Here is a 15,228-nt window from a genome sequence, read left to right on the forward strand (position 1 = left end):
CCAGCAGCTACAGCTCTGATTTGACCCCTAGCCTGAGAACCTCCATATGCTGCGGATGTGGCCATAAAAAGAAAGAAGAAGGAAAGAAGGAAGGAAGAAAAGGAAAGAAAAGAAAGGAGAAGAGAAGAGAAGAGAGGAGAGGAGAGGAGAGGAGAGGAGAGGAAAGGAAAGGAAAGGACAGGACAGGAAAGGACAGAAAAGGACAGGACAGGACTCAGAAGAAAGGCTGTAGAGACCAGGCTAGATTGTAAAGGAACTTCTCAGACATATATAAAGACTTGAGAACTTATACCAGAAGAAGCAAGGACCTATTAAGCAGAGGACTCTGATGGGATCACACGTGCATTGACAGGTAAGCCTGATTCATACCTGGAGTCTGTGGGCCCCCACCTTCTGTCACATCACATGCCTATCTCCTGCTTTGCTCATGAGTGCCAGCTGCCTGGGTCCCAGGTATCTACATTCTACAGCTGCTCAGAGCGTGAACGCCCGCATTTCCGGAGAAAGCTGTTAGGTACAGTCTCTTGAGCTTCCAGACTGCAGTTCAAAATAAATTCTTACAAGCTCTGTGATGTTCTTACTTCCCAGCCTGAATTTATTGAGTTCTTAATTGATGTCAGAATTTCTTGCCCTCATCTGCAGTTGTGGAAGCTACCGATTCTTAAATTAGAAATAAATAAATAAATGAACAGTGTTTTTCCCCCAGGCTTGAAACTTGTAAATGAGGTTGATGAGTTCCATTTACACAGCAGGTAAAGACATCTCTACCCAAGACACAAAAGGAAGAAAACGCAGCGCTGTCCCATGTAAACCGCTGGAGCCCTACATGCAAGGTACAAACAACTAATCAGAAGTAAATAAAAGCAAGCACTCTGCTGTCTTCAGGCTCGTCACTGTCAGGCAGAGGGGGACAGCAGACTTGGCGGGGACAGGACTCGGTTCCGTCCAAGAATAATTCCGCGAGTCAAGTTCTCCATCACATTCCACAGACCAGAACATGCCTTCGGGCATGCATGGTTAACCTCGACATCCCGCTCCTTAACAATCCCCCCACATCTGTCAGAAGACAAGCGATTAAACTGCTCCCACACCCGCGCAGATCTAAGATGATCTTACATGGACTAGATAGGTACTCGCTGCTGGGCAGCACATTAAAAATGCAGCAAGAGCTTGAGCATCTATAATTAAACCATTAAACAATCAGACTTCATAGATCTGGGCTATAGGCTTTCCAGTGAAACAGGGTCTCATAGAGCCCATAAAATAGAAGAGGCACATCCTTTTATTAAAGAATTTCAGGGTTCCAGGTACTGCAGCTGAGCTGGGCATCACTGTGGGTACTCTTGTCCTAAAGCATGTCCCTCCTTCCCAGACACAGTGATGTGACAATGGCCACTAGCCGACATCTCTCCTGTTCTAGTTGTGCGGTGTGCCTCAGTGCCCTTCCGAGCATACCTTCTCTTTCTGTGGCCTCACTTTCTCGTCCTGTCCCTAATCTCTACTTTCTATGTCATGGCCCCAGTGAGGACACTTAGCCTACGTTTCTAAAACAAAGCCATTGGTGACAGTACCTGGTGTCTATACCATGCCCAATGCAAGGATTCTATGATAGGCTCTATTCTTATTCCTGCTTCAAAGATGAGGGTGTTGAAGTTCAGGAAGTTGAGTGGCCCAAGGGACATCATTATAGTGATAGAACAGAAATTTGAACCTACCTAAGTTTGACACCAAAGCCCAAGCCCTACCGCTGTGCTCATCTTCCTCTAGAAGTTTACTCAGATCCAGCCCGTGTTCCCTGTTGTCTCTTGAACACCTCCATCAAACCATCCCCAGGAGCCACCAACCCAACACATCCAAATGGCACTGTTTGCTTTTCCCAACCATTTCTTTCCTGACTGGTCCAATCCGTCTCCATTTTCCTAGGCTAGACAATTTGTAATCATCTGGATGCTCAATCTCGGCTCTTTCCTTCTTCGAACCACACTTTGCACTGGTTATTTCCTGCCACTGCTACTGTATGACACGAACTCACGCCCTCATCTTTGGACCCACGGAGAGCCACCCAGGTGCACAGTCTTCTGTTGAACAAAGTGACAGGAAGGAGAACGGGTGGAGAGGCCAGAATCTCAGTCTCATTTCTGCCCATTTCAAGCTAAGGGATCTTGGCCAGGGTCTCCCAGCTGTAGAAAGGGGGTACCATTGCAGCCTCACAGGGAGGGTGTGAGGGTTAGAATTAATCATGCATGTGGAAGCATACCCGGAGATGCACGCACTATGAGAGTCCCATTAAACAACACAGGCTCTCACTCACCTATTTGCGCCTCAGTTATGGGGAAAAATGCAAACTAGGGATGGTAAAATGGGGACAGTAGCTTATGACTTATAGGCTGTGGGGAGATTAGACAACCCAGCATTTGTCTGTTCATGAGAGCAGAGCCTGGCATGCAGTAAGCACCAAGCAAGCACTGGCTGTCATGCCCTCTCCCTTCTCTAAAGGCTCAGAGCAGCATCGCCATTGCCTCCCAACTTGGTACTTAACCAACAAGCATGCTCACTTTCTTTCCCCAGCCATGTACCCATTGCTCTCCTTCTCCAGCAGCTGGCCTGCTTTGCCACACACAGTAGGCCTTCAAAAACACCCACTGGATAGCTATTAAGGATTGCGCTTCCTTAGAGGGAATCTCTGGCTAACTGTTTTCCTTGCCTTTTCATTTTCATTTTTTGGACTTTTTTATTATGGACACATCTGGGAAACTTCACAAGGCCTATTTTCAAACCTCATAAAATTACAAGAGGTGGGAGGTGAATGCCCCATTCTCCTGGAGTCTGGCACCCTGAATGGCAGAGCAGCCACCACTGTGCTTTATAAGATGACAACTGCAGCCAAGCTATTTGGATGATGCGTGCAGACAGTGACCAATGAGAAATGGCTCCAAAGAGCTTTGTCCCGAGAAGGGTGTCTTTCTGGGACAAAGGGACCAGCTCTTTAAGGCTGAACCTCTCAGTAATGACCCTGGGTCTCCAAACCCATCAATGTGAAGTTTGCCCTAAGAAGCGCCTAGAATCCCTTCTGCTCTGTTTTGAGCTAAATAGTATGCCGCGGTCTTTTCCAGATTTAAAGATGAGCTGTCAAGCACAATGAATGACGTCCGCCAAATACATTCCATTCCACGTGCAAATGCCCTTATCTGAATCTCTGTACCATTTACTCGTTCCCAAGAAGCATTCTGTGCTGTACATTCTGGCAGTTTTGTTACTTTAGATATTTGGAAGTCATTTATATAACCAGTTAGAGAGATGCTGTGAAAATGGCTAAGTGAGAGATAAGCCCCCTTTTGTGGTGTCAATGGGTTTCCAAAACTGGTATGTATTCCCAAGATCCTACTTTCTCTGAAAACACCAGCAGCACACTGTGGGCTTATTTCTAGCTTGCCGCGTACCCTTAACTTCAGATTCACAGATGTGAAGGGGAATTATGGAGTTTGTTCAGTCCAGGGATGGCAAATATATTCCAGCGCTAGGAACATCTCGAACTGATCAATGGATAGTGGCTTCCAGAAGCATTGTATTGGAAGAAACGCTCGGGTCAAGCCAGGGTGATGAGCAATACCTGCCATGTACCTGGGGACAGAGTGGGGTAGCACACATGCCACTTACTTGCCAGCGCAGTTCGTTTAATGCCTCTCTGCCTGCAGATAGAGACATTACATGATTCTTTCGAGATCGCGCAGACAGCGCTGGCAGGAAAGCAGCATTCACATTGCCATGTGTACCGCTCTGCTCCCCAGCTGTGGAAGAAGTGTTCACTCCACCACCGAACAACATGAGCAGATAGAGCTAGGTTATGGGGAGTGTGGCAGATGGGGAAAAGCAGTGGGAATCACAGGCTTTGAAAAATTAGCTAAGAGCAGGCCAGCAGCAGGTAGGAGAAAAGGCCAGCTGCACCAAGCTGGGGAAACACCATCATTATTTTATTATTTTGCCAGGGTCTTGTTGTGTGTCTTCCCTTTCTATAATCTAGAAGCCACAGAGCCTCTGAGCTCCTGGTGGAAGAGGAGTAGGTAAGCCCACTGTGGCAAAGTCTCTGGATGACACAATCAGGACACCCGGGGACAGTCTGTGGCATTCCTAAAATCACACACATGTTGGTGTGATACTTGGAAAGGTGTGGGCACCAGTGTTTGGCAAAGGCACAGCACCACATGCCATGGTTACCTTGTACACAACTGTAGCGGGTGACTGGTTCTTGCCTGCCCAACATCCACTTCCCCCCCTTAGATGACATTATCTTCATCAACTCTGAATAACTACCCCTTTTTCACTCTCAGCCAGTATGTTTTAGGGGGGGACTAGTCCACTCTGGCTTCAGGACAAGGCAGGTGACCCAGACTTAGCTAAACAGAGCACGAGGACCCAATGGACGCAGTAATTGGATCGGGGCTGGGCATGTCCTCTAAGCAGAGCCAATGAGATTCAATTTCAAGCTCCGGCTGGCAGTATCTGGAAGAGATGCTCTCTCAGATGCCTTCAGACTGGGAAAATGAAGGGGACCTGCTAAGCCCTCCACATAGGGAAGTGCGGAGAGAGGGGCTCGTGTAAGAGTCAAGCCATCAGAAGGAAAATGGAATCATGGGGGATAAGGATTGAAGTTGCTGTCATCACGGCACTGGTACACACCATGCTCGAAGGCAAAGCTCTCTCTGAAATATCTGTGATATGATCCAATGAATTCCTCCCACCACACTGTTCGCTGAGCTGGGTTGCTGTCATTTTGCAAACAGCAAAAGAACCTCGGCCAATAATAAACCAGAGACCCATTTCCCACATATGATATACCAACTCCAGTGCCCGTCCTTGGGTACAACTTATCCCAAGCACTCCCGTTACCTGTGAGGAGCCCTGGATGTCCTTCCCCCCGACGATCATGAGCTCTGCCATGTCTTCCGCGTGGCGAGTCCGGGCGTGGACGAACAGAGTCTTGCCCACCGCAGTTACGTTTCTCAGGGCGACTAAGCTGCCATCGTTGTTCACCTTGAAGTATGGGCTTGAGACCTCATAGTGCAGCTTGTCGTTTCCCTTACAGTCACTGAAGGTCACTGGCAAAGACAAGCAAACAAACAAAAACAGCATGAGTGGGTCCGGCAGCGTAGTCCTGGAGCTGTCCTTGACCACGGCACGTGGATCACCCCTCTCCGTTCCAGATCCACGAGCGCCACTCCTTATCCCACAGCACCCACTTGTGCCCTGTGGGTTTGACTGCACTGAAGGACCTCGCTCGGTCACCAATCCTTGTCCTTAATCACCCCCCACGCCCACACCAGTGAGGCACAGACAGAGCCTTGAGTGTAGTGGGTGAAGCGTCCGGTCAGATATGGCAGAGTGACATTTAGGGACAGGATGTCCTCCCGTGTGTGTGAGGTGCTGTGGGAGAATCAGAGAGGTCAGGAGGTCTGAGGGACAGCTTCACGGCTTCAAGCCGGGTCTTGAAGACGAGTGGGAAATTAGAAGGTCCCTGAGAGGGCGGAGGGTGCTGTAGGTTACTCAAAGGCACGATGGGGTGGTGAAATAAAACAAAGGCAGGGAAAGCGAACTAACTTAGCGTGCTGGGAGGAGAGGCAAACTCGGAAGGGTGGAGGAATGATGGAGATGTAGGAGAGGCCGGAAATGAAGCTGACATGTCCTCTGGAGACAAATGGGGAAATTCCACAAAGTAAGGGGGCTCTGCTAAGGCCCTGAACTAGTTTTAGTGTGGACAAGGTCAAGGGCAGGTGTGTTTTCCAGTTCCAGTGCAAAGCAGAGTTTCCCAAAGGCAGGGCATCAGAATCACCCAGGAGATGTCTCTTATGGTACCGAGTACCCAATGCAAAGATTCTAATATAGTAGTTCTGGGTTCTAGAGAGCGGAACAGAGAAGGGCAAAGAAAACTCTTAACCCAGTGTGACAGCAATGAGGCCTGGCCCAGATGAGGGCAGCGGATGGACAGGCGTGAGGGCAGTTGCTACAGCGCACAGTTAAGCCATGTGAGGGAAGCAGCTGGCCTGGGGGGAACTGCAGGGAGCTCAGAGCTGTCACCATGAGCAGCTGTGTGACAGTGAGCCACCATGCTCCCTTCTGCGGTATGTCTGGACCCGGCACACGATCTGGCTACTGCAGGCATCGTCACTTGTCTGCCCCTGTGTTTGCCAGCCTGGCTTCCTCTGTAGACTCTGGGGCGGGGGAGCAAGGGATTGTGCTACCAGCTTTCTTTCCCAGCCCTACTTTTGTTTTCTTAGCTCTCTGATCAACAGGTTGGCTTGTTTGTTTACTAAACCTTTAACTGAAGCATGACGCAGGTAGAGAGAAGAGCATCAATCAGGACAGCTCCGTGGACTTTCACAAAGTGGACACGTCCATGAACCCGAACACAAAATATGACCAGCCCCTCTGCCTCTCGCTTCCTGAGTAAAAGCCCTGCTCTCCTCCCGAGAGGCTACACTCTCCTAACTCCTAACCCTAGATGAGTCTCGCCTGTACTTGCACTTCCTGCAAATGGAATCAAAAGGGGGGGGGGGGGGGCGGGGAGCAGGGGGCTCTTTTGGGTCTGGCTGCCTCTGCTCAAGATTATGTTTATGAAATTCCTTCCAGGGGCTACAAGTACAGCACTTTATCCTAATCACGGTACAGGACCCCATCACGTGGCTACACTGAGTGTATATATTATATATCTACCCTACTCTTGATGGGCACATGGGCCATTTCCAGTTTGGCGTTGGTTAAGTAGTACCACTAGGAACCCTCCTGTGTGTGTGTGCATGTTTTGCTTATTTGTTTTTTGTGGTTGTTTTGTTTTGTCTTGCTTTGTTTTTTTAAGTGACATCTACCTGGGCCCAAGTACACTGTTAAAGGCATAAAACTATCTGATGAATAAAGACAATCTTTCTATTTTGGAAAGGTAATTCTTTGGTGATAGTACCCGTATTAGCTGATAATTATAATGGCTCATAGGAACTAGACACTTTATACTTAAGAGGCTCACTGCTAAGCATTTTACTTTCATGATCTTATTTAATCTTTACAATAATTCTGACCCCCTCCCTCCACAGTTTATAGATAAGGTAACTGAAGCTCTGAGAGGGCAAAGGAGGTGGCTAACACACACAGTTTGTAAATCATAAAACCAAACCAAGATTTGAACCCTGGTCTGTCTGCCTTTCCCCCTGATCTGCTCTCAGTAAAGACTAGGCCCTGTGTAGAACTCCCCGCCTCCTAAAATCTCATCAGAACTTGAACATGTGACATGAGTCCCCCGCACAGCCCTGCTCCTACTTCCCTCCCAGCCTGGTACCACCTTGAGGTTCCTCTGCCTCAGGGCTCCAGTGCCTTTCCTGGTACCAAGTTGGCTCTAGCAACTTCTCTGTGAAAAACACACAGGGGGATTCTTGGGAGTCTGCAGTGCTCAGACACCTGTCCGCTTCCTCTGACCATCTTGGTAGCCCAGAGTGACTGGGTGTGGCTGGGCTCAGGTTTGGGAAGAGAACTAAGAAGGACAGACATGGAGACTGCTTTCCCCGTCACCATCAATTAGCATTCGTCCCCTGAAGGCACCCTGCTCACCCACAGGGCAGGCTGCTTTTGCCAGGTTGCTAGTTCTGGCTCTGGTCCCTGGACAGCAGCTACGGAGGGATGGTGGTGAGGGAAGGTGTACAAGACTAATATGGTTATTGTCACGACAAGAATTTATCTTCCCAGAGTAGAATTCTGAGACTCTTCCGTGGAAGTTTTAGCTTCACAGCTAAGTTCTTAGTTCATTCCTTCCTTAGTTCCTTCCTTTCTTCCTTCCTTCCTCTCTCCCTCCCATAAATATTTCCTGAGCTTATGTTACGGTTGATGTTGGGGTTATGAGATGAACAAAGATGGAAACAGTCCCTGGCTTGAAGGCTAGTGGAGGAGATGGGCGTTAATAAGGGACTTACTCCACGCAGGCGCAACTCCAACATGTGCAGTGGACCCGTGACATTGCAGGAACTGCAACTAAGCCAGCGACATGGCCTCGGAGAGCCAGGGGAAAAACAAGGAAGAGAGAGGCGAGGTAGTCTGTGCCCAGGAAACACCGGGCCTGGAAGACCACATAGACTGATGCTGAGAAGGAAGCGAGTATCCTTCCCTTGCAACTAGAGGAGAAGCTTGCCTCTCGTGAGACTCATACCACTGCGGCTCCTGGTGCAGACACTGCGCAGTCAAGGCCTCCACCTCCAAGCTGGCCACAGCTCTCACCTTCACTCTGTGCCTCACACGTTATCCACTCCTGTGCCCCCACAGCTCCTTCACCCTCCCACCCCAGTGATTATAGGACTCCTCTTGTGCCGAAGGCACCTCCCAGCCCCTTAGCCCTATCGACTCTTAATCATTTTTTGAGAAGCAGCTTGGGCAACATCTCTAAACACCCTCTTGCCTTCCCCGTGTTTCCTGCACATACTGCTTCTTATATAATATCAACATGTCCGTTCTATGTATCTGTTTTCAAGAACTAAAATAAAAAATTGGGAGTTCCCATCGTGGCTCAGTGGTTAATGAATCCGACTAGGAACCATGAGGTTGCGGGTTCGATCCCTGGCCTCGCTCAGTGGGTTAAGTTTCCGGCGTTGCTGTGAGCTGTGGTGTAGGTTGCAGACGCGGCTCGGATCCTGCGTTGCTGTGGCTCTGGTGTAGGCTGGCAGCTACAGCTCCGATTGGACCCCTAGCCTGGGAACCTCCATATGCCTCAGGAGCGGCCCAAGGAATGGCAAAAAGACAAAAAAAAAAAAATCAAAAATTGAATCTTATTTATCTCTGTGTCTCCAATAACAAAAAGAATGCTTTTTCAATGATAACTCCACCTAATTATTCTCTACGGGCAAGCTGATTCTCCACTGATGGTGGATCGGGGGGTAGCTCTTCCATACTGGAAGCAGGAGGCACTTTAGGTGAGGCTGGGAATTGAGAAGGAAGACCCCCTCATCACCTCATCTTGATTGGGTCCAGCAGTGGAGACAGGGAGGAAATGAAGGACCCAAGCCACTGTCTCCCCTTAGCTCTGTGTGTGTCCTTCTCTCACAGCCTGTGACCTAGCTCACTGGTGAAGTTAGGGGTGCTGCCTGATCTTCCCTCATAATCCAGATAAAGCTTCACTTAGCCCCTAAGCACAGCTGGGATCTGTGTGTGCGTGGTGAATGTAGTTCTGACAAATAACAGTAACGACTGTTGTTTGTTCAGTGGCATCTGAGTGCCAGGCTCTGTGCCAAGGACGGTACATTCAGCCCCCCTTTAGTCTCATAGCAATTCTTCTCTACAGCAGCATTTCCCAACTTGTTTTTCATTATCTCCCCCTACCCAGGAGAATTTTTAGATTTTTGCCTAATTGCCACCACTGTCATGAGATTAATGTCGTAGGTAACATATATGTTTATTTGCTGCATGCATATCTACTCTACACAAACACACACAACGTACAATTTTTGTGTCCCTCCAAGAAGTCATGTCCTACAGCTCCAATGAGGATGCACAGTTAATAAGCATTATTTCCATCTTATAGGAAAAAATACTGAGCCTTGGAGAGAATGACTAAGATGCTCGAGGCCACACATCCAGAAAAGGCAGACACTTTCCCAGTCTGATCAGACTGCACCTGCAGCTCAAGCTCTCAGCACGCCTTTATCCCAGCAATGAATGAATGAGAGGGAAATGGGCAGGGGCTCCATCTCTACCCCCCACCCAGGCTTCTCAGCAAGCCCTCCAGGGTTGTCCGAGGTACCGGGTAAGAGGATGTTGAGAGACCAGATCTACATTCAGGACCTGGCACAGTGTAGGCCCGCAATATATTCTAGCTCTCTTCCCAACTTGTATCAAATGACTAAGGATTGCATAATAGGGTCTGGTTTTAGAACACTTCTTATCAGTTCAAGAGCAAGTGCCTTAGGCTGTGAGTCTTATTCAAGGCTATAGGAATCACCTGGAGAATGTTTTTTTGTCTTTTTTTTTTTAGGGCCACACCCGCAACATATGGAGGTTCTCTGGCTAGGGGTTGAGTCGGAGCTGTAGCTGCTGGCCTACACCACAGCCACAGCAACGCTGGATCCTTAACCCACTGAGTGAGGCCAGGTATCAAACCTGAGTCCTCATGGATACTAGTTGAGTTCATTAACCGCTGAGCCATGATGGTTAACTCTCTGGAGAATTTTTTTTTTTTTTTTAAATTAGCAATACCTGCCCTCAACTCTCAACCAAGATTTTCATATAACCAGACTGGGGTCCGGGCACTATTACTCTTTAAGACTGCCCAGGTGGGAGTTCCTGTTGTGGCACAGCAGAAGTGAATCCAACTAGGAACTACAAGGTTGTGAGTTCGATCCCTGGCCTTGCTCAGTGGGTTAAGGATCTGGCATTGCCATGAGCTGTGGTGTAGGTCACAGATGCAGCTCGGATCTGGCATTGCTGTGGCTGTGGTGTAGGCTTGCAGCTATAGCTCCGATTGGACCCCTAGCCTGGGAACCTCCATACGCCATGAGGCCGGCCCTAAAAAAAGCAAAAAAAAAAAAAAAAAAGACTCCTCAGTTGAATCTAAAGTAGCCAGGGACAAGAACCAGGACACTGGACAATGCATTGTTGGTCAAGATGCCAGGTTTCCGCATTTCCCAGCAACTCCTAGCACGGAGACCTAGCATGCCAGGAACTGCCATTCCTGTGTCCCAAGAAGGAGCAGTTTAATGATAGGTTTCTAACCCCTTTTCCAATACTGGGTCATGTGTAGCAGCCCAAGACCTTGGGCAAAACCTCAATGCCTTCATCTATAAAGTGGAACAAATAATGGTACCTCCCTCATCCGTACTATAATTCTGATGGTGAGCATCAAACAAGCTAATATGCACCTACTACATAATAGGTACATAAAGCACTTTGGACAGACCCTAGTGCTTCATGAATAAGAATGATTATCCTCATCATTCCTGCATCTCTGGGCATTAAGGAAGCTTCCCTTTCCTCTTCTACACAGCTTCCTTCTTCTGGCTGGTTTTCTGCCTGCCTCCTGGGTCCTTCCACTTCTAGTCCAGTACCTGTGCTCTGGCCTGTGTGGTTACCATGGAGATGGTAACTTCAGACATCTCTGCTGAGGCTAAAGGTGTGAGGCAGATGTTTCTGATGCTAACTTGCCCATCTTTGGATCCTCCCACTTTTCTTGGCAAAGCCCTACCGATCTTTCCTGAGAGGCCCTAAAGGGAAAATAACATCAAAGGAGTGAGATTACAGGGCCTGTCTAGAGTAGACCTGACGGAGATGTGTTATATACTCTCCAAATAGATTCTTTGCGATGTCCTGAAAACCTAAGATATTCTTTTTTTCTGAAAGAATGATGCTGCACTGAGAGTTTTACATTCATAATTGTGATGATGCTTCCCATTATCCCTCCAAGGTAAATATTTTTGTCCTCTGGAAAGAGGCGTAGCGAGGTCGCTTGAGGCTAAGGCCAGTTAGTCGAGGCTGGTCTACCTAAGCGGAAGTGCTCTCTCCTTCCGTCTCGCAGCTTCCAGATCCACAATCTAACCACACTTTCATACCTAGTCTATTGTTCACCCAATGTTTTTCTTTTAATTGGTCTATGTCTTTTATTTACGAAATTATTTGAAGATAATATTTATGATGAACGGGCCGAATTTATTTTTACTAATGTTAAAATCAATTTAAGGAGTCAAGTAAAAACTTATGTTTGTGCGTGCACTAAACTCCTCACAATGATGCATGTTCCTACCCTTCCAAAATGCTGGCTTGGGCTACGTTCCTCCCTCATGTAAACAAGTTCATGCCTGGTTCCACACTGGTCAGGCCTGTAACCTAGGAGGGCTCTGATATCATGATATATGATTATATGATATAATATAGGAAGTCTTCTGATATTTGAAATAATATATACAACATAAATAACGAGGTCTTGAGAAAGACGCAAACCTTAGGAAAAAGCACAAATCTAGACCACACCAACCATCACGATTTTGGCAGTACCTAAACAAAGCAGCTGAAATATATGAAGAATGCTTAATCAAAAGAGACGTATGTCACCACACACTTTGTCTCTTCTTCCTCCTGAAGGAAACAGACTTTACTTCTCCACTGATTGTAATTCTAGGTAAAGTTTCCTACTGAAAGGGTACAACTCACAGCATCAGCCGGCCCTGCACCATTATCTCAGAGCATGACCTCTGTCAACACAGTGGAAATGTTAGTGATTCTCAAACTTTTAAATGGAGATCAAGTCAATGCATGTTTGGGGTACAGAGTTCACAGGACATATTAAAGAAGAAAATGAATAGTTTATATCTATTAAAAAAAAAAACCCTATTTCTACAGAAACAACCTCCTAAGTAACTCAGAATAACACCATGAGGATAACTGAAAGGCAAAACTCAAATAAACAATTACACTTGTGAACAAATACAGAAAACCTTTATCTGAGGGGGAAAAGGATCTATCTGTACTATTGTGAACCTAAAAAGGACTTCTTTACATAGTTTATCACTATGGCATTTAAAATAGCTGCTGGGAAAAAAATTGTACATATAATATACTGTACATGGGGATTTATTGGAATCAATTGCACAACATCATTCTTGGAGATAATCTTTGAACACCCCAGGAGAAGAAAGGGGGGAGTGAAAATTCCCCACCTGGGGGAAAAATGCAAATTAGACAAATGGCACCACTCAGCGTTTCAATTATGCTTTCAGCATGTTTCCACTCAAAATGTCCTCTGGGCTTAATGCAAATGTCACAAAAAGACAAACTTTAGCTGGGAGACAAAACCACAATTGAAATGGGAAGTTTGGCATGTGAATTAAGGGGCTTAATCTTCCTGACCTTGATTTTATGCTTTTCTATTTCTTTCTCTTGAATGTGGTGCTTAGGGATGGAAAGGGAAAAGGCATAGATTTCTTACCATCTAGAAATGTGTGAGGACGTAAATTAAGCTGTATTATGAGCACAGCAAATATAAAAACGCTGCTGGGTTTAGATTGACCTGCAAAATAGAGAACATCCCTGCTCATGGAGATAGGTATGCACTAAATATGGAATTTGGGCCATTTCTGGAAGTGTTCTGGGGCCAGTCTGCGATCCATGTGCTCGCATCATCGCGTGGGCGAATGGCCCTAAACACACGATACATGTGTGTAGAGTCCTGAAAACTGGTCTCCACGTAAATCGTAGGGCCTCTCAGAGTTGGCAGCCAGACTCTACTCGTCCACATGTGCACGGATACGTGAGGATCAGAAGGGTGTGGGCCCTGGAAGCTGTATTCCTCCCACAGTCGGATGTGCTTGCACCTACTTCTGGAAACTATTCTGGCACACAGAAGATAATGGCTTGGTTTCAGCAGTACGCTGGTCAAGAAAAAATAAGTGGAATGTAAATTGTTCACTGTCTCTTCGACAGTACCATCTACCCAGTGTTCACAGTCCAGTTAGTGGAACGGAACTCAGTGGCCCCAGAAGGGCCTGCATACTGGCTGATGTGCAGAGTCCTCGCTGGGGCGTGGAAAGTCATGCCTTTCCAACAACTGAAAACAGCGCTTAGCTCAGAGATATCAGATGGGCTCTCCCCAGGATACAGACCATCACTTAATTGCTTTTCACATCCTCAGCATCCCACTGGGGTTCAACTTCCTTTGAAAGGACTTGAAGTCCAGAGGCTCTTGGGATTTGCCCACGTGAGAGAAACAGAAAACACATCCTTAGGTTTCTCAGAACACTCATTACTGAAGCCTTCTAGTCAATCATGCTCTCATTTACATATGTTCAGTGCCACCCACACTGGGCCAGATCCCTGTATGAAAGAAACCTCTTCCAGCCCGGATTCTGTCTACCCTCTTGACTCCTGGATGAACGGAGCCATATCCTGGGTTCCACGTTTGGTCTGGCGTCAACACGGACATCCACACAGCTTTTGTCAGGTTCTGGGCATGTTCCTAATTGTGACGCATTTCCCCAGGAGTGGATTTCAGCTCCAAAGGCTTTGTGGATTTGATAGGTGCAAAATGCACATAAAACGGTCTTAATACCACCACATGTGTCAATCCCGAGTTTGATAAGATAGCGTTTCAATTCTATCATGTCAGCTGCAGACATCATAATGGATGATTCCATCAAGGGATCTTCAGCAGAAACCTATTTTTGCCATGTAAACCCTCAAGGGGTTCCTCTTGGAAAAAGACAGAGCTCACATCTGCTTTCAGGGGATTTTCTCTGCCTACCATTAAAAAACTTTGTTGCTAGCTCTGGATCTAGTCTTTTCCAGAGTCTTTTCTTCTTACTACTGATTTTTTAAAACACACAAGTTGTTTTCTGAATAACTGCTATGCATCCTATATTCCATGACGGTTATAATCACTATGAATTTCTATTTCAGATTAGAATTACTTTATATGGCACAGCGCCTGACACAGGACATCTCAATTCTGTTTGTTGAGTGAATAAATAGCAGAACTACAATTTGGCAGCGAAGCAAATTTGAAACTCCCCAAACAAAACTGAGAATGATGGCCCAAACTCATGTGACAATTTGAGTAAGTTGATTTGAAAGTCACTTGATCAGCGAAACAGAAATCACTGATTGAGCAACTCTGAGAATCACCAAGTCTCGGATTTACAGAGCTCCCCTCTCAGTGTTTTCACATCACTGGTCCATGTGTCTTACATTGACCCTAGTTTCTTATTTATCTAGTAATATGTACACGTGCCTTGCTCTCTGAGCATCTGTTGGGTGAGTTAATGAGAAGATAAATTTGCTCCACTATAACCTGTAACATATTTGATCTTGCTGTTGGAGTTGTCTCGAGACATGCGGCAGAGAATCCTGGCCGAGGCTATGTGGAGATTTGATCCTAACTGCGTGTGATGCTCTGGCAGTCGTGTGATCCCTCAAGTGCCTCTCTGCTGCATAAGCAGATATGGAGGAAGGAAGCTATAAGAAGGACAACTTCTGTATGAGCACCTAGAAAGATGCAGAGCCAGGATGAAGGTGGAGAGGAAAACACAATATTGGTTTTTAAGTCCAGCTCCATGGGCCTATTGTTCAAGAAGAGAATAAAACATACATATAAGCTAAAAGATTCACAAACCACAAGTGATTTAGGCAGTCTCAAGCACTGTTTCCTGATAAACTACTGCGAAGAGCCACTTGGCCCCATTTCTGAACAGCGTGGCTTTGCTCTGGTGCAATGAAGAC

The 15,228-nt window shown here is 46.8% G+C and overlaps 1 protein-coding gene across 2 annotated transcripts in view; it reads right to left on the reverse strand.

The window, feature by feature from the left end:
* CDH13 (cadherin 13) overlaps positions 1-15,228 on the reverse strand; it is a 1,025,127-nt gene that overhangs the window by 644,471 nt on the left and 365,428 nt on the right. For both annotated transcript variants that reach the window (XM_047789670.1, XM_047789669.1), the window contains exon 3: positions 4,888-5,096. In XM_047789670.1, the coding sequence (XP_047645626.1) occupies positions 4,888-5,096 (209 nt within the window). The remainder of the gene's footprint in view (positions 1-4,887; positions 5,097-15,228) is intronic.

This window comes from Phacochoerus africanus, chromosome 8 (assembly GCF_016906955.1).
Source record: "Phacochoerus africanus isolate WHEZ1 chromosome 8, ROS_Pafr_v1, whole genome shotgun sequence".
In the NCBI taxonomy this organism is placed as follows: Eukaryota; Metazoa; Chordata; class Mammalia; order Artiodactyla; family Suidae; genus Phacochoerus; species Phacochoerus africanus.